This window comes from Schistocerca gregaria, chromosome 1 (assembly GCF_023897955.1).
Source record: "Schistocerca gregaria isolate iqSchGreg1 chromosome 1, iqSchGreg1.2, whole genome shotgun sequence".
Classification (NCBI taxonomy): domain Eukaryota; kingdom Metazoa; phylum Arthropoda; class Insecta; order Orthoptera; family Acrididae; genus Schistocerca; species Schistocerca gregaria.
This window is the reverse complement of record NC_064920.1, coordinates 577,468,234-577,488,860: the sequence shown is the minus strand read 5'-3', so window position 1 is coordinate 577,488,860 and position 20,627 is coordinate 577,468,234. Positions and strand designations below refer to the sequence as shown.

The 20,627-nt window shown below is 41.1% G+C and overlaps 1 protein-coding gene across 2 annotated transcripts in view; it reads left to right on the top strand.

Moving 5' to 3' along the window:
- The window catches only part of LOC126356729 (V-type proton ATPase subunit E-like), a 274,209-nt gene that overhangs the window by 74,694 nt on the left and 178,888 nt on the right, over positions 1 to 20,627 (top strand). For both annotated transcript variants that reach the window (XM_050007393.1, XM_050007394.1), the window contains exon 3: positions 4,040 to 4,211. In XM_050007393.1, coding sequence (XP_049863350.1) covers positions 4,040 to 4,211 — 172 coding nt within the window. The remainder of the gene's footprint in view (positions 1 to 4,039; positions 4,212 to 20,627) is intronic.

Sequence of the window (20,627 nt, the reverse complement as noted above, 5' to 3'; positions counted from 1 at the left end):
CAGCTGTTGCAAATCGGTATGTTGGAAGAGCTCCCGAGAATTGTGTACCTATGATACTGGTATGACCAGTACCTCAAGTATTATCCTTACCTGTGAATTCTGTCCGCTCTGCAGAAAGTACAGGATCTGTCAATACCTGTCCACCTGACTGTGAGTGACATGTCAGTGGTAGATCTAGTCATTCCAGACAGGGCAGATAGGGACCAGGAAGGATTCAGGGTGTTGTAACAATCCCCCTAACCACCAAGTTTGATAGGCTATCTTTCGCTGAACCTGAAACTGAGCCAGTAGGACACTTCACATGTTTCGGAGAAATCTGTTTTGTTCAGTCTCAAGAGGAAGCAAACACAAAAGGCTAGGGGTCTATTAATCATTTATAGTTCAAATGTACAGTGAATGATGGTACCCCTTAGGGAAATGGTAGTAAGGGGCAGAGAAGGACACGTGGCCCTTCAGTGTGTATGCCTGGGAACTTCATTCAACACAGTGAAGATGTTATTCCAGCAGCCACTGAGGAAACAGGAAGCAACCAGCTGCAGATTGTGGCAAAAGTTGGAAGAAATGGTGCCTGTCATTTGGACTCCGATGTCATACTATGGTCTTTCCAGTGGTAGGCAGAGAAGATTGAGAAGACCAGCCTTGTACTTCGAGTTTCAATGATACTCACAATTTGCTGCATTGTCCCCGGTAACTGATTATGACCCTTTGGTTACAAGTTGAACAAAAGGATTGAGCCACAGACTTTGAAGGTTCTGTGACAAAGCTAGGCTACGACTTCCTGGATTGTGCCATAGGGTTGAGAACTGAAGGGTCCCTCTAAATGGGTCAGGTGAGCACTACATATCAGAGGCTGCTACTCAAGTAGATGACAGTGTGTGGGGTGAACACAGGGTTTTCTAGATTAGATGACCCAGAATGACAGATGTAGAAAATCAAGAAGTATCAGTGTAAGATCAAAAGAAATGCCTCCCACAGGTGGGAGTATTAAAATCCTAATGGTTAACTGGCAAATCATTTACAACAAAGTGCCAGAGTTTCAAATGCTCCTGAAAAGCAGTGAAGTTCACATAACACGAGGTACCAAAAAGTGGTTGAAACCTGAAATTGATAGCATTGTGATTTTTGGGGAAAATTTAAATGTATACTGAAAGGATAGTCAAATGGAAAATGGAGGTGGTGCATTTGTTACAATAGACAAGGAACTCAAAACCACTGAGATAAAAATAGAAGCTGCATGTGAGATATTTTGGGCAAGACACAGTATAAGGGGTGGGCATAATATAATTCTGTCACCCACCAGATTAATCTCCTGATGAAACCAAAAACTTTAGAGACAACCTAAGCTCACTTAAAAGTCTCTCAGTCATATTATAATCATCAGTGGAGACTTTAATCATCCAACAATTAATTGCTTAAAGTCTTCTCTGAAAACTACCTAGAACAAATAGTTAGGAACTCCACTCATGATGAAAATATATTGAAGATAATGGTAACAAATAGACCTGGCTTCCTTGAAGATGTCCACATCAAAACTGGTATCAGTGACCATGATGTGGATGTGGCAACAATTGTTACCAAAGTACAAGGGACAATTAAAACAACCAGAAAGATATGTATGCTTAATAAACTAGATAAAAAAATGAGTGCCATGCACTGGATTAGATATGTACTCAGTAGAACTGTTTATAATGAGAGGGTCCTTCCATGGTATACAGTCACTGTAAAGAGACTTCTACAGAAACAGAGATCACCACATAATAGGTGTAAAACAAAGGGTAAGGCTATAGATAGAGTGATGCTGAATGAAATTCATTGGCTCTCAGGAGAGCAGTGCGTGAAGTGTTCCAAGACTATCATTGCAGAATATTGTCAAATGATATTTCACAAAACCCAAAGAAATTCTGGTCATATGTAAAGGCTGTTAGTGGCACCAAAGTAGTGCCCAGTCCCTAGCAAATGAGACAGGAACTGAGATTGATGGCAGCAAAGCAAAAACTGAAATGCTTAACTCTGATTTTTAATGTTCCTTTACAAAGGAAAATCTAGGAGAATTGCTCCAGTTTGATCCTTGTACCACTGAAAAGATAAGTGACATAAGTATTAGTGTCAGTGATGCTGAGAAACATCTGAAATCATTAAAATTGAACTAAGATTCATGGCCCAATGGAATTCCTGTGAGATTCTATACTGAATTTGTGGCTGAGTTAACCCCTCCTCTAAATGTAATCTATGCTAGACCCTGAGTCCAGTTCTAGGAAAAAGGCACATAATGTGAAACCTAACTCTCACTTTTCTGACATTACATACTGAAAGATTTGGATCAAGGCAGTGAGATAGATGCAGTATTTTTTGATTTCTTAAAATCATTTTAATTAGTACCACACCTACAATAATTGTGAAAAGCATGGTCGTATGGGGCATCAAGTAAAACTTGTGACTGGACTGAGGCCTTTTTGGTAGGGAGGATGCAGCAGGTTATCTTGGAAGGAGAGTAACCATCAAATGTAGAAGCAACTTCAGGTGTGCCTGGGGAAGTGTGTTTGGATCCTTGCATTTCATATTGTTAATTAATGACATTGCAGACAATGTTAATAGTAAAATCATGCTTTTTGGTGATGAGGCATTTGTATGTAATGAAGTACTATCCGAAAGAAGGTGCATAAAGATTCAGTCAGATATTGATCAGATTTCCAAGTTGTACAGAGGTTGTCAACTTGCACTAAATGTTCAGAAATGTAAAATTTTGCACTTCACAAAACCAAAAAATGTAGTATCCTTTGAGTCTAATATCAATGAAGCACTGCTGGAATCAGCCATCTCAAACAAATACTTGAGTGTAATACTTTCTAGGGATATGAAACAGATTGATAACATAGGTTCATTTGTGGGTAAAGTAGTTGATAGACTTTGGTTTATTAGTAGAATACTGGAGAAGTGCAACCAGTCTACAAAGGAGATTCTTTACAAATGACTTGTGAGAATGGTTCCAGAATATTGCCCTAGAATGTGGGACCCATACCAGATACGACTGACAGGGAATATTAAACATATGCAGAGAAAGGCAGCATGAGTGGTCACAGGTTTGTTTAATCCATAGGAGAGTGACACAGATATTGAAGGAACCAAACTGGAAGACTCTTGAAGATAGATATAAACTACACCAAGAAAGTCTCTTAGCAAAATTACAAGAACTGGTTTTAAATGATGACTCTGGGAACATTCTACAGTCCCTTACTTGTGGCTCAAACAGGGATTTGAGGATAAGATTACAAAAATTACAGCATGCACAGTCAATCAAACAGTCATTCTTCCCATGCTGCATATGTGAATGGAATGGGAAAAAACCCTAATAACTAGTACAATGGGATATACCCTCCAGCTTGCAGTTCATGGTGGTTTGCAGAGTATAGATCTAGATGTAGAAATCTTTACAATATCTAACTGAATATTTATACAGCTTCTCTCAAACAGTACTTCATTATGGATAACTATATTCATTCGAAAAAATTCTGAGGGTACTATTAATATTGTCTGCAAGGTCATTAATAGGCAACATGAACAGCAGCGGTCCCAACATGCTTCCCTGGAGCAGATCCAAAGTTGCTTCTACATCTGATGGTGACTCTCCATTCTAGACAACATGCTGAATCCTCTCTACCAAAAAGTCCTAAATGCAGTCACAAATTTAAAAAAAGCATAGATGTGGTCCTGACTCAAATCCTTTTAGGAAATCTGGAAATGTGCTCTTGTGCTTTTATGTCGAAAACAGATGTAACTATTTGTGTGCTAAGGACAAATAGTAATATAATAAGAAGGAGAATGGAATGCTTTGAATGTGCAGAACTGTTCTCTCCGAAGAAGGAATGCAAGGTAATAAGGAATAAAGAAGACATGGACTTAATATGTCTCAAGTAGTTTCAACATACATATGTATTTTTTCAGGCAAATCTTTCAGTTGATTATGATATAGAGTCAGTCACACCTCAGTTTCCTGTGGAATTGTACAGTGCATGTATCCTGACTTATGAATACTTAACAGTTTTCAGGCGGTTACTAAAGCTAAATGGCGCTTAGAATATCTAAAGGCTAGAGAAGAGTGTGTCTGGGATGTTATCAATGGATGTCGCTACAAAATGAGAAAAATGTGCAACAAGAAGCCCCATCGATATGTTCCATTGCTGGAAAAGTTGATTGTGCAGGGTCTTGTCAGGGTGAGTACATAGTCTGAGAAAATGAGAGCGCTATACATTTACAATTACTTGATTCAAAAATCTTTTGTTCATCGTAGATAAATCACTGGATATTAAGAGCAACAGTAAACACTGTGTTGGCTGTCACTGACAAAGTTTTTTAGTTGTATGGTTGTAAAGTTGTAACTTTGTGAGAACCTCAGTATACTAAGCAAGAGAGTTCTTGCCAATGCAGATACATCATTCGTGGGCGACCAGGTTGTATGAGAGGGATTCTCGATGCCTAAGGGATGGTAGCTGTCAAAATGCAGGTATTGTTGGTGGATTTAATGTGGACAGAGGTGTGGATGGACCCATCAGAGAGGAGCAAGTCAATGTCCAGGAAGGTGACATGCTGGGTTCAGGAGGACCAGGTGAAGTGGATGGGAGACAGGGGGCTAACATTGTGTTGGAATGAGGGCAGGGTGTCTTGGCACTGACTCCAGATCATGAAGATATCATCAGTGATCAAGAACCAGACCATGGTTTTGGTGTTATGGGACATTATGAAGTTTTCCTCTAGATGTCCCATAAACAGGCTGGCATGCAGGGTGCCATGCAGGTCCCCATGGTTTTGCTGTGAATTTGTTTGTATATTTTCCCTTCAGAGTAGGAGTAGTTGTGTGCTAGGATAAAGTTAGTAGGGTGTATGAGGAATGAGTTAGCGGGTTTGGAGTCTGAAAGACATTGGGATAGGTAGTGGCAAGACAATGGGCTTGAGGGATCTATTGTGTAGGGATGGGGCACCAACAATGATGACTAGGGATACAGAAGGTAAAGAGGTGGATCAGTGGAGAGATGGTGTATGAAATGGTTTGTAACTTTGATGTGGGAGTCTAAATTTCAGGCAGTAGGTTAGAGGTGTTGGCCAGTGAAGGCCGAAATTCTTTCAGTGACAAGGTGTATAGGTGGAGGAGTCAGACAACTGGTAGCAGTCTTCCACCAGGTAGGCATTGTGATTCGTAATAACACTGGTGATACCTTTGTGTCCACATAGGATTATTAGGTTAGGATCTGTTTTGAGACCATGTATGGCTGTTCTTTCTTCTTAAGAAGGGACCTGAGGGAGGATGTGAGGTCAAGTTGGAGAATAAAGAATTTCTAGAAAGGGGCGAGAGGGTTGTTAAGTGGGAGGGAGGGGGAGGGTCATAGATCTATGGTGGCAGGAACTGGAAGAGGCAGGGTTCATTGTGGGAATTAGGTTGGCTTTGTTTCCGTTACAGGGATAGAGTAGGTCTTTGACAAGTCCAACATGGGAAAATTTGGTTATAGGGCTGAAGCTAAGGACTTTGGATAGGATTGAAACTTCTGTGGAGCTGAGGATTTTGGTGGAAGGGTTAAGAACAGTGTTCTGCTATTGCTTTGGCCCTGGATTTATAGGGTTGTTTGTAGGGATTTTTGGGCAATGCAAGCTGAAAAGATCAGCTAGGCAGAATCAGGGTAGCGTGAGGGTTTGACATGGAGGAACAATGTGTGTAGGATAGGAGTTGGATAGTGGTGTTTCAACACAGCAGTAGGTTGTTAGCAGATTGTGTAACTTATGGAGATGGTGTCTGGAATTCTCTTCCATGTGCTGGAGAGAAGGGGATTCAATTTCAGAGATGTGATGTATGTAGTAGGGACTACACAGTAGCAGTATCTTATAGAGGTGGTTCTGGGGTGCCTGTGCCATCGAGATGTATTTTTAGAGTACCAGGTTTGTGAGGTTTCAGTCAATGCTTTCTTCAGGAAAGAAAACACACACATGTTCACAAAAGCAATCACACCTCATGTGCACATGACCACTATTTCCAGCCAGAACGCAACTGCCAGGTGCAGCATTGCGATTCAGGGGGGGGGGGGGGGGGGGGGCTGAGGAAACTGACACAGGTAGAGACGAGAAAAAAGTTCAGTGGGAGCATTTGCAAAGAGTGGCACATGATGAAGGTGAGAGGACATGAATTGGGAAGAGGTAATATTACTTACACTATTGAGTGGTAAGTGTAGGGACAACAGGTTACCATAGGATGAGGCTGAGATAATTTTAGGAGTGGAGAATGTGTTTTAAAGATAACTCCTATCTTTGCAGTTCAGAAAACCTGGCAGTGGAGGGCAGGATCCAGGTTGCTCAGCTTATGAAGCAGCCATTGAAATGAAGCATGTTATGTTCAACTGAATGTTGTACCTCAAAGTGGTCCACTTTGCTCTGAGCCATTCATCCTGGTGGACAGGTGGTTGGTAGTCTTTCTAATATAAAACCCTATGGAATACTGTTCTCCTAAACCCACAAAAATCTGAGAATGGTGCTAACCAGAACTTGGAACAGTTAGTGGGACAGGAACTGTTGAATAAAAATTGGGAGGGACCCTAAAGACTCCACTCATGGAGTGTAAGTAAGATATGATGGCACAAAGCCATGTTGTATGCCTTATGAAGATCAAAGAAAATGGGGACAAGATGGCAGTGCTGGGAGAAGACCTGCTGAACAGCAGTTTCCAACTGAAAGAGATGATCAGTCAGAGACTGTCTCTCCGAAAAGCTGCACTAGTAATGAGACAAAAGGTCCTGAGACCGAAGGACCCAACAGAGCTGATGAGCTGCCATACGTTGAGTAACTTGGGGGGCATTGGTCAGACAGATCAGCCAGTAAATTGAGGAACAATGGTTCCTTACAGAACCACAATACTATCCTACCATTGAGAGGGGGAAATGGAGATATTGTTATTGTGGAGGATTGAGGTTTTGGAGCCATAGGTTATGAATTGAACTGGGACCAGGAAATGAATCATGGGAAGGGCCAGAAGTAGTTCCCATTCAATAAAATATTCATTGTTGAATTCCACCTGACAAGGTGTACACTGAAAGTGGGAAGTTTCAGCCCACTGTTTCTGGGGGATAAGGGCAGCAGGACAGGTGCACATTTGCTTCTCACAGTTGTTTACTTTCACTGTTCACCTCCACCCCTCCCTCCACACTGCCACCCCCCCCCCCCCCCCCCTCCATAATCATGTTAAACATGGCCAGTGCACTATTGTTTAACTTTCAATAAGCCTCCTTAATAGTTTGCAGGTATATCCATATACTGCTTCAATAGTTGACTATTGAACATCTATGAGCACAAAAAACCTAACCACACATCTCTTGAAGAATAACAAGGTGTGTATGGAACAGACACTGTTTTAACATTAAAATTTAATTAGTTAGACATGAAAAAATGAATTTTAAGGAGGAAGATGTCAAAACAAGAGGGGAAGTAAAAATATCCCAGCTTGCTTCCTCACAAGGGCAAGGCCCAGCATGGAATATGGACACTGGTAACCTTGGGGGTGTGTAACATAGTCCACACCTGTGGCAAATGGACAGAAGAACCTAGGATGGGGACAATGCATTCCCAACACATCTACTTGCTTTGTTTCATTAAGTGACAGACTTTGGTTCTTAAGCAGTTAAAGGTAAAAAGGCCAATACAGAACAGGTGCCACTTAAGGTATTGCAAGGCACTACAGTGATCACAGATGGTGATGATGATGGTTGTGCTCCACTGCAGGACCAGCCAGCAGCAAAAGTGGTTTGTCAAGTGAGTAATTGTAATCGACATGTCATTGATAAGTTCATCAACATAACCTGACAAAGAGGAGATAAAGATGACCTGAGAGGTATATAGAAGCCAATTAGTAAGATGAAAGCCCAGCAGAGTGGCTTTGCCACCTCGGGGCAGAAAGGGAATAGGAGAATCAACAGGAAGTGCTCTCTCTTGCAGATATCATTATGTGGTGACCAGTGTAATGAAGGAAGAAGTGGAGGGTAAGCAAGGAAAAGATCTGTGGCAGAGAAAATGCCATAAGTAGCACTAAAATGCATAGGAGCACCATCATTAAGATGGCACAAGTCATGATCCACAAGAAAATGATGTATGAGGAGACCCTAACTAGACAAAAAATCACTGCCCCACTAGGGGTGATGGACATTGCAATCCACATAGAGGAAGGGGGAGAGGAGGCAGCTGGGGCAGTAGGGGCAGCAGGCCTAAGTGGCCATTTAGGAGGGAGCTAGGGAGATACAGCTTCCAAACTGTGATTTTAGAGTCTAAGTGTACACAGCTGGCAACTGCTTCCAATGCAGTAAGAAGGGGGATCCATGTACTAACAATGTCTGTACAGACCAGTTTTAAGTTGACACTGAAAGCCCTCAAAGGGCTGACCCAATTTTGATAGCATGGAATCCACAAAGAGTCAGTGATGGCCATCAGTGCAGTCTCATTCCTGTAGAACAACACAGGCTACAAAGTAAAAGGAAATGAGGAACCACAACTCAGAAAGGTGATGAGAGTATCTGTTACAATTCTATTGAATTAGCACAGAACAAGATCCAAATGGGTGGTGAATTGACTGAAGCCTGTGACACTGCTCTATCACCATCTGTTGCCAACACGGATGGAGCAACATTTGTAAATGGGAGGTCAGACTCAGTTTGCAAAGTGGCACTTGGCACTGGGGACGTTTGTTTCTTCTTCTCTTTGTTGGTCAGGGAGGGCAGGATGTGGAGAGAGAGAGAGAGAGAGAGAGAGAGAGAGAGAGAGAGAGTGAGAGAGAGAGAGAGAGAGAGAGAGAGAGAGAGAGAGAGCAGGCTGCAGTGAGATCTAAAACTGAGGGTGTGTGGACTGTGTGTCCCATGGCTGACATGTGTCAGCAAGCTTCCACTCTGGGTGATGCCAGGTTGGAGAAGTCCAGGTAGAGAGCCCCATCACTGGCAGTTGCCAAAGAAGGGGTACACTTCTCCAGCCAGATAGGGGGAGCAGCACCCAAAGGGGAGGGTATGGGGACCTCATGGGAGAGGGAGAGGAAAATGGGATGGGGATGGGATAGGAAGGAGGGGAAAGGACATAACAGAGGTAAAGTTTGACGTCAAAGACACAGGGTGAAGATGGTCATATTTTTGATGAGCCTCAGTGTAGGATAAACAATCAGAAGACATATATTCTATGTAACTTCTTTCCCTGCTTATAAACCAGGCACTCTGGCAAGCATAGAGAATGATGGTCATGACAGTTAGTGCACATAGGTGTCGAAACATAGGATCTTCCCTTTTGGAGTGGGTGTCCACATTCACCGCATGGAGGGTCCACTGTACAGTGCAAAAACATGAGACCAAAAAGCAAACATTGAAAACACCTCTTTGATGGCAGGTCATACAGCTTAAAATCACACTGAAACCAAAACATTGACCTTCTCTGGGAGGGTATCTTCACAGATGTCAGAATAAAGGTACTGATATTGGTGCAACTCTCCTTACATCTTTTCTGAATGTGCTGAACAAGATTAACATCTTGCCATTCAAGACTGACCCAAAGTTCCTCATCGGCTTGAAGAATGATGTCTTTATGAAAAAAGACACCCAGAACCAGATTCAAAGACTGGTCAGGAGTAAAGGACACTAGGATGTCACCAAGATGGTCACAGGCACAAAGAGATGCTGATTAGATGGAAGAAGAAGTTTTGATCAATAGTGAAACTGACGATGTCCAACAAAGCCTGCTTCATCAAATTTGCCTTCAATAGATTCCATGAAAAATAAAGGCTTGTTGGTGGTGAAAGTGTCCCTGTCAGTCCTGATGCAGACCAGATCATGAGAAGAGGGTTTCACCATAAGCCAGCAAACCTGGCCTTCCTCTCAGGGGGTAGCCAGGGAAGGGAAGGCTACAGGGTCATAAGCAGAATTAAAGGATCCATTCCCAATTAAAGAGAGTCATAGAAGAACGCCCAGGTTTTTGGAGCTTAATACATTTCATACTCAAAGATCTACCTTGATTCCACCCTCTTCAATCAGGGACTCTCCCTGTGGGTGCCACACAGCCACAGCAAGGGCTGTCTCACACGGCACCCATTTCCATGAGTTTCAATGCTCCAGAATGGCAGGCAACCATGCCTAGGCAAACATGGGGACCAGCCAGCTCAAGTATTAAAAGTGTGATGCATGTGTTGTCAGGGGTCTCAGCAAAAAGGGTACATCAAGACCTCATCACACATACTGGCTACCATGCTGGCTACATAGCGTTAAAGGACAACAGCATTTAGGAAAAGATGAAAGAGGGAGTAAGACCAAAGGCCAAAGAAGGTAAGTAAGGTGTTTTTCCCCAGTTGAGTGACATTACAGAGACAAAATTTAGAAGAGGAGATCAATACCCAAAGGGGAGCAGAAATCACCAGAAAGGAAAGGTGGAAAACAAAAAGCAAAAGGAACAAAACAGTAAAAGGTTGCAGAAATCAAGAATATAGCTGGGTAAAAATATGCAAAGACACTCAGAGAGGGGAAATATAGCTGGGTAAAAATATGCAAAGACACTCAGAGAAGGAAAGAGCTGTAAGGCCCTGGAGCAGGGGGGGGGGGGGGGGGGTGAGTGGGTTTCGAATCTGAAGGATGTTGTTGGGAGAGGTAGTGTTAAATAGCATGAAGGATGTTGGTGTATAAGGTTGGGCTGTCAAGAGTGATAAGTAGGGATCCATGAGATAAAGGGTGGGGTGGTGAAGAGTCAGTAAAGGAAATTGTTGTATCTTTCACATAGCAAGCTACATTTCAGACGATTTGTTGGAGGTTTTGGTCAATGAGGCTGCAATCTTTCTGTTGGGGCACATTAACCAGGATTATTGTGTTTTTGGAGTTCTGGATTATGTGGGGTGGATGTGTGGTTTATCATAGGGGTGAGGAGGGAAATGGATTGAGGAGAGAGGCTTTAATCAGGGATTGGGGCTTCTGTTGGATTTCTGGGATGGGATTATTCTGGCTGAGTTTATAGATTTATAGATGGAAACCTCTCCATGTGGAACCCAACTCACACTTTTCTCACATCACATCCTGAAACTCCATAGATAAAGGCAGTCAGATAGATGCCTTAGTTCTCGATGTCTGGAAATTATTTGACTCAGTACTACATCTATGTTTGTTATCAAAAGTATGATCATATGGGTATCAGGAAAAATTTATGGCTGGATTGAGGATTTCTTTGAGCAGAGAATTCAGCATGTTATCTTGGATGGAGAGTCATTGACAGATGCAGAAGTAATTACACTGATCAGCCAGAACATTATGACCACTGACCTACTATTGATATAAACCTATGCAGGCAATAGCAGCATCACCTGGTGAGAAATGTCTACTAGTCAGACACAAGCACAGTGCCTGTAGTATCACTGAGCATGCTGCCCATGTGTAGAATTGGGAAGGTGTGTGATATTTGTAGAATTGGGAAGGTGTGTGATATTTGTGATGGCCCGGAGGCTTGGCACAAGCCTTTTAGAAACTGCACAACTTGTCAGATGTTCAAGCAGTGCTGTGGTAAGTGTCTTCAACACGTGGTGAAACCAAGGTGACACTAGACCAGACTTAGTGTGATTGGGTGGCCACCCCTCATTACATATATCGGACATCATAGGCTGGGCATACAGGTATCACAGGACAGGTGATGAACTGTGGTGACACTAACAACAGACTTGAATGTTGGGCAGAGTAAAGGTGTGCCTGAACACACAGTGCACCAAATACTCCTAAAATGGTACTCTGTAGCCAACAACGCATGCATATGTCAATGTTAAAATTACATCAGCAACTGTGACTGAAATGTGCACGTGACCATCGGCATTGGATGTTGGCACAGTGGCAGAGCATTACATGGTCTGATGAATCATGATACCATCTTCATCATGCTGATGGGAGGACATGAATCCATTGTCTTCCAGGACAGCAGCTCCTTGACACCTGTACTGTGGGAAGGAGATAAGCAGGCAACAGCTCCATTATGTTCTGGGGAACATTCATATGGGCATACATGCATTCAGTGGAACTCATGCAAGGCACCATGATGGGCAAGGACTATTTTACACTGGTTGTAGACCAAGCACACCCTTTCATGACAATCATGTTTAATGATGGCAGTGGCATTTTTCAGCAAGAAAATGTGCCACAAGACCTGGAGTGTGAAGGACTGGTTCAAGGAACACAGTGGCGACATTCAGTTTACGAGCTGGCCCCCAACTTGCCAGATCTGAATCCAATCAAACAGATCTTGGATGTGATTGAATGTGACATCAGAGGTCATGCCCCCTCCCCAGATTTTATGGGAATTAGGTGACATGTGTGCAGTTGTGGTGCCAACTCTCTCCAGCGGCCAACCAAGCCTCATTGCTTCCATGTATTGTGTCGCTGTTGTTATCTGTGGCAACGGTGGACATACCATGTAATACGTAGGTGGTCATAATGTTCTGGCTGATCAGTGTACCTCCATACAGTAAAACAGGTGACACATAAGTAGTGTGCAAACACCAATAGATCTAAATCAATATTTATTAAAGTTCTGGCAATACTGGTGATGTCCACCAAGTAACATCGATTAGCATGAACAGACCTGCATTGTGCAGAGGCTCCACATAACCAGTCTGAAAGGCTGGTCAGGGATTCTTTGTCTCACTCCCCCCCCCCTCCTCCCCCTTCCAACCACCCAGAATGTGGTTGGTGGAAAGCCATCGTCTGTGAGGCACATGAGATGTTGATCGGTGGTGTTTGCTGTGATGATGTACATCAATTATGGTGCAATCTGTGGAGGAAGGCAATGTGGCTGTCCATAGTGGGTTGTGGGAGTGGCTGGTGGTGGCTGTTCCACTGTTGACAGCAGTACTGAATTATCAGTGGCCAGGGTGTGGTTGGAGTGCATATTTGTGACTGACAAATTGGTCATGCTGTTAGTGGGAAGATTGATTGTTTGTTCATCTGTGAATGTGAGTAGTGATGACACGAATACAAAATCCACTGTCATCAGCACATGAATGACACAAAGGAGCTGGAAGCAATCACCTTGGTCATGTTTTTGCAGAGTTGTGTCCACATGCGCTGCTGCCACACTGTTGTGTAACAGACATTGGATTTGGTTGCATGATTACAAGAGACCTTTCACGTGTGCACTGGTGCAGGTCATTGTTGTCAGAGAATTATTGTGATTCAACATGTGTACAATTCTTGAACTGTGTTGATTGCTTGTATTATGGGCCATGAGCTGTGGCATGGCTCTTCAGATGCAACTGTACTCGGGTTCATTCACTACCTATTTTACTCGTCTCTAATCTGCAAAGGGGGTTGGTAGTGAACAGTTGCATTTGTGCCCCTGACACTGAGTCGTATATTGGCTAGCCTTTGAACAGCAGTGAATTGGATACACAATTGTCTATACCACAACCTTGCACAAAATGAGGTACACTATACAAGATCAGATTGAAACATTTATCTAAAAAATAACACTTCTGACTTTGGGGCCATCCATATTAAAGTTCACAAATAAATCCGATCTGGATAAATAATAATCATACATATGGTTTATTGTCTCGCACCTACACACTTTCATGTTGTTCCTTCACAGTTTATTTACATATACTGGTGTCCATGCTTACACTCACAGCACTTTGCCACTCCAAACCTACCACCACAATGGACAATGACCAAAGACCCCATTTTCCCACTCATATCCCCAGTCCTGAGTCAGGTCATGTGACAACACATTAATAAAAATAATTCCTAAACATGGCCACAATTAGTTTACAACTTTTATAAGATTTAAATACTTAAACCTAAATATATTATATAATTTTACACACATTTATCACCACATAATTTAAAAATGTGTTGCAATAAAAAAAAAAAAGAAAAAGAAAACACTATGCAATGGAACTACAATGTTCATCAAAACACAAAACAAGTATTTTCATGTTCATTTTGCATTACACTATTTTCACCCTGCATTTAATACATAATCTTATTCATAAGCATGTAAAATTAAAATCAGAACTAATTTCTGACATGCTATCAGATTTACATAATTAGGAATAACTCCATGTTTTGGCACAGTTTCACCCTTTCCATTCATTTAAAGAGGTCTTTGCATGAAATATGAGACATAGAAATACTTGTCTGGCACTACAAAGATCAAAACTGAATGGTGTCTTCATAATAAAATAATGACATACTTTGCAGTTGTTCTAAACATCGTTATAGCTTAATTCTGCTATGAAACATTTTGATTGAAGTACACCAGCCCAACATATTATTTCTGCTGCTGTGCTTTAAATTTAAATTACAAACTACTTGGAAGAGCCTGTTTTCACATGATTTCTATTTCAATGATTAGGTATCCAGAAAATCCAAGGACTCATTACAATCACACATTACTTTATTTACTTAGGTGCAAAGTCGTGTACTGTAATTATATGAAATTATATAATGAAGTAATTTAAACCATCTGAAACTGCTGAATGCTGCCTTCTCTTTATCAGGGAAAGATGAGACTATAAATATATTGACTTGACTTTGTGCTTTTCACATCTCATCCATATTTTCCATAGCTGATATTTCCATTGGCAGCAAAGCTGCTGTATGGCCATATTATCCCCCGTTACCTTACACAGTGAGGACAAACTGTGATTCATGGCCCATGATGACATCAAAGCAAAAAGCCCTGGGATGAGATGCTGTGAGATATGTGGTATAAGGCCCCATGGTAGAGATCAGATGAGAGGATCAACTTGAGGAGGAAGTCTACTCCTATCACTGGTTTGAAGATGTAGGAGGCCCATATGCAATATGACTCATCAGAAAAATTGCACTGCCATATCACACATGCCACACAGATGCCTGCATTGTTAGCTGCATGCAGTTGCAGTCTTAGGTTTGCAGTGTGTGGTTCAAAAAGTAGGTGAGGCATTGTGCATACATCTGACCCCTGTGTCAGTGAGCAAGAAGAGGTATGTGGAGTGGTCTCAAATGTACAGGTACCCCTCATGTGAAGTCATTGTAGTAAAAAAGAGGTGACTTGGAGTTGTGGTGTGGGACGAAGTGCCTAATGGAGCCCCAGTTATCCTTTGGGTATGAACAATGGTGGCAGAAATTGTGTCCTAATCTGCTATATTGTACATGATACTAGCAGTGTTGTGGGTGAGAGGAAACATGATTAGCTGGAGCAGTGTTCATAGCAGTCATTGCAGTGCCATGTTCAGTCAGTGGTCTGCTGTTGGTCAAATTCACATGAGGTCAGATAATTTCACAGTTATTTTGAGTGTCTGCTGGTTGATCGAGTGGAGGAGGCAGAGATACCCAAACTGATGTTCTGCCTGTGTTGAACCACTGTATATAACCTAGCTGCTAGCCCCAACTTCCTATATAGAGGTTCCACCTTGTGGGCACTCATTACAAGCTGTAGCTGACACAGGAGTTTGAAAATCCATAATGTCCAAAGGGTTGTGTCTGGCATTAGTGTGAGGTCCACTAGTGAATATAGATGACACCATAATTTTGAAGGGGTTCCCTTGGTGAGCTGCTCATCCTAAATGACTTGCCGTACCTGTTGTTCAGGAGTGTGAGCAATTGTAGTAATACTCTTTTTGCTGAGCCATAATTACTGAGTTGCAGAGGGAAAAGTATATCTTGCTTAGTTCTGCAAGTTCTGTGAGATCACAAATTAACATTACAAACTTTGAATGGTCAGGTGAGAAAGATGAGGGTTTGGTTGTGGTCAGGTCTACACTATCTTATGAATACCAATAATGGTTGCATTGTCTGAGCTGAATGGAAAGGCATGACCATTGCTGGGTCTGTTGATCATGGCATGGTTGGAGTTGGGAACATGGCATTGACATTGCATAAGAGGTGATCGAATTGAGTGTCAGCAATTCATATGCCGTGGACACAAGGTCATATCTGATTGTGCAAAAACCAAACACAAACAAGTTGGCATGGGGTTGGAATGCAAATTCACTAACAAAGCTAATAAAATCTCTGATGGGGGTCATTGTTGAGTCACAGTAACTCTATTTTGTGAGTCAACAGTTGTGCATACTTGTCGCTCCATATCCCACACAGTATGTTGATGAAGGCAATGTGTGCACTGCAATGCAGTCTGTGTCAGTAAATTTGTAGCTGTAGAGGTGCAAGGAACAGTGAATGGAGCAAATTTCATGTCCATTGTTAATGTGCAATAGCATTGCACACAATAATATTTATGGAATAATGTGGGACCCACTGTTGTTGGGGTCACCAATGTGGAGGTATAGCTCAGTATTGTAGTAAGTGAGATGTAAGTAACATGCAAACACCAATAGGTCTACATAAACATTTATTAACCTTCACAACAATACAGGGAGTGATGGAATTTGAAGAAATGAATTAAAATTTATGCCACAGCTCGGACTTGAACCTGGGTTCAAGTACAAGCTGTGACACAAATTTTAATTCATTTCTTCAGATTTCATCATTATCATATATCAAGATAGACTCAGATGTCTCAAGGAAAATTTAATTATACAATCAACATAGAAAGTGTCCACCATCTAATGTCACCTGGTGTGACCTGGCATCCAGGGTGCAGAAGCTCCACACCCCTACATCACAACTCTGGCCAGTGATTCTCTTTGTCTCAATATCCCCACATAATTTTGGATGTATCCCAGGCAAGTATGTTAGGTTCCTTGATGTTCATGTTACACATTAATGATCTTTTGGACAATATTAATGGTAACCTCAAACTTTTCAAAGATGAAGCAGTTACCTACAGTGAAGTACTGTCTGAATGAAGCAGTGCAAATATTCAGTCTGAACTTGATAAAATTTCAAAGTGGTACAGTGCTTGGCAACTTGATTTAAATGTTCAAAAATGTAAAATTGTGCACTTCACAAAATGAAATCAATGTAGTAACCTAAGAATACAATATCAATGAGTCACAGCTGGAATCTGTAAACTCATTCAAATACTTGGACATAACACTTAGTAGGGACTTGAAGTGGAACAATCACATAGACTCTGTGGCGGGTAAAGCAGGTAGCCAACACATGCATATTACCATACCTCATTTGTTCTGTCCATTTTTCCCACATTTTTGTATGTCTTTTTATGTATTTGTGCATTTTTTATATATTTCTCATATTTGTGTGTATTTTACTTATTTTTGCATGTCTGTATGCATTTTTATGCATCTTTTCTGGTTATCCAGCTCCCTTCACAACTATCTGATGCCTTCATGCACCCATTTCCTATGTCATTTACCATTTCTCCATCACCATCTCTTCTGTAATAGACACCTGCTCTGTCTTTCTAATCAGTTCAGAAAAGTATCCCTTCCCCTGGATGAAACCCATTCCCACATCCTGTCCTTTAAATGCTGTCTAGTAGTTGTAGTAGCTTTATTCATCCATAGATCTCTTTTTACAAGGTTATAGGACATGTCAAAGTATTTACAAGTTTAGATCAAACCATGTAATCCCCACCCAAACCCACCCAAGAGTCCAACTATAAAAATTCGTTTCTCTGGATCTCAACTGCCTTTCACAATGACCTTCACATTTTCAGATTCTGCCAGTCCCTGTCTCACAAACCTTGTATTGCAAAATCACATCTCCATGGCACAGGCATCCTAGAAATACTTTTGCTCCCACTGCAAGGTACTCCAATTCTGCCATCCCTGCTACATACGTCACATCTCTGAAACTGAATTCCTTGCTCTCCAGCACCTGGAGGGCATTTCAGACACCATCTCCATAAGTTATACGAGCTGCTGACCTCCTACTGCTGCCTTGGGGCATCACTATCCAACCCCTATGCTACCCACATCGTTCCTCTTTGTCAACCCTTATAGCACTCTGACCATGGCTATCTGATCTTTCCAACTGGCAGTATTCCCTGAAACTCTCTGCCAACACTCCACTAAATCCAGTGCTGAAACAATACTGGAACACCATTGTTAACCTTTCTACAAGAATCTGCAGCACCACAGAAGTTTCAGTCCTATCCAGAGTCCTCACCTTCAGTGCTGCTCCCAAATTTAACTATGTTGGACTTGACATGCTCTCATTCTCCCGATCAAAATAACTGAACATACACAATATCCTTGTGTATCCCTACATAATTCATGTTCCCAGCAACTTGTTTCATGGCTCATATCGCTGTAACAGACCTAAATTAAAGCCCTGTCTTATACATCCTCCCACCACCACGTACTCCAGTTTGGTCACAAGCATCATCTATCCAATCAAAGGCAGGGCACCTGTGAATCCAGTCATGTGATCTACAAGCTAAGCTTCAACCACTGTGCAGCATTCTCTGTGGGCATGAGAACCAAACAAGCTGTCTGTCCACATGAATGACCACCAAAAAAACTGGCCAAGAAACAGCTGGATCATCCTGTTGATGAATACGCCATCCAATACAATGTTCTTAATTTCAGTGACTGCTTCACAGTCTTCCCACCAACACCATCTTTTCTGAATTCACAGCTGAGAACTCTTTGTGCATTATTTTCTATGTTATGGTGACCCTCCTGGGCTCAGCCTTAATTAGTCAGTCTTTTTTGTCTGTGCCTATTGGTGACTCATCATCTCTGCACTATGAATAAGAGTAATAAATATTGGTTTGTAAAGTAGTGATGGAGACATTTTCAGGAACCCAAGACCATTATAGTTAAGGAACTGATTGCTAGCTCATCCAAGACCTACACAACAAGAGAGAAAACTGAAATGAGCAACAAACTTACAATTTTGACTTCAGATCCACTCAATAATGAACTGTTATAAAAGGGACATATGTTCCAATTAATTTTATTTTTTAAATTGATGTAATTTATTTTCACTTCACTTTTAACCAAGAGATAAATATTGTACTGATTTGTACATTGATGAAAGTCATGGTGACAGTAATGGTATGATATGGAGTGTTCTGTCCCCACTCGGTGCCTGGCTTTCCCATACATTTCATTAACCTGACATCAGCATGCTTGCATTTTAACCACAATCAGTCATGCAGGGGATAGCCTATTATAATCTGTTTGCTTATAGCACCATCAATAGTGCTTTGCAAGTGTTTTGTTCAGCAAATGTTTGAATCACAGCTTCAAAGTCTAGTTGCCTTACCAAATTACATTCAGTTGCCAAGTTCATCAAGTCTGTGGGACTGTGTTGATGTATAATTGGTATGAGATGGTTTTTAAGACATTCCAGAATGCTTAATGACCTCTTGGATCCAGCTACAATTACTAGAAGAGTGTAAAAAATATGTGAAGCTACACATACATAAAGATATAATCTTTAAATTTTAAGCTTGTGCATCTTATCCAGTAGGTCTAATGTTTCCAAAGTAATGTGTTCAAAATATGAAGTTTAAATTGTTTTAAAATATTTAATTTCTTCTTCTAAATCTGTTGTGGTATCGTTATAGTATTCATCAATAAATAACTTACATGCCTCAGTAATCTGATCGTAAGTCATTTTTGAGTATTTCCAAAAAATCTTTCATCTACAATCTTCACTGTTTCATATAAGGCTTTCAAGTGAGACAACAAATATTTATCTTGAATACATGGCCTGAATTCATATATGTCACTTCATTCATGGTTTTGTTATGAAATGAGTTCTTCTGTTTATTATGCACCTCTGGAAATTCAGGATTGATATTAATTGCACTAGTAGCAACTTTAGATTCTCCTAATTTATGTGAAGATATTTTATGTAAAGTGTCTTACCTCAACATCAGTAGTAGTATTGCAAGCTTGTAGTAATTTTCTTTTGTAGTCAATTGGTACCAACAATTTTCATCAAACTGATGCCATGATTAAATTCTTGACAGTTCTCTTATAATCCAAAATATTCCAAACCATAAAACACGTTTCAGTCAGCAATTTTAACTTACTGAGAGGTTTTATGGCAATGGTAATCTTTTCCATGTGAGCTGCAATTGGCCTTATAGTGTCAGCCTGAGCAACCCAGTGAGTTTCAGACATGGAATTTAAAGAACTGCTGATACACACTTTCAGAATTTCCACTTGTTGTGGGTGCAACTGAACGTGTTGTAAGGAAGCTGAATCACTCCCTAAAAAAGTATCTACTTCATGACAACTCTCAGCTACATATACTCCACACAAGGCCATGACAAGCATGCAGAGGTAATAATGCATATTTTGATTCTGCTGAAGAAATTATTAATATCCATATTGAAGTAAACATAATGCAAGATGAATGTTATCTCTTTAACTTGATTTGAATCAGGGTTTTGCATAAAAAATAACTGAATAATACTAATTGCTTTCTCTCTGTTACAAGGTGTGAAGTATCTGCACTAGTAAAGTTGAAATGCAGAAAACGAAAGTCTGAAAACAATTAATTGGATTCACCAAAACAAAACAATAATACAATCTTCAAAAGAACAACAGACTTGATCCCAACTGTGGATCATCACAAATATAAAATAACAAATAATAATAGAAAATATCTGACTCTTCATGGGGAGAGATCACAATAAAACAATTCTACAATGTCAAGATGTTTGTTGAGTATACCAAGTCCATCTGCAAGAGATCAGCCAGCTAGAAGAGGCGTGTAGCCATGGCTGCTGGGGTGGCA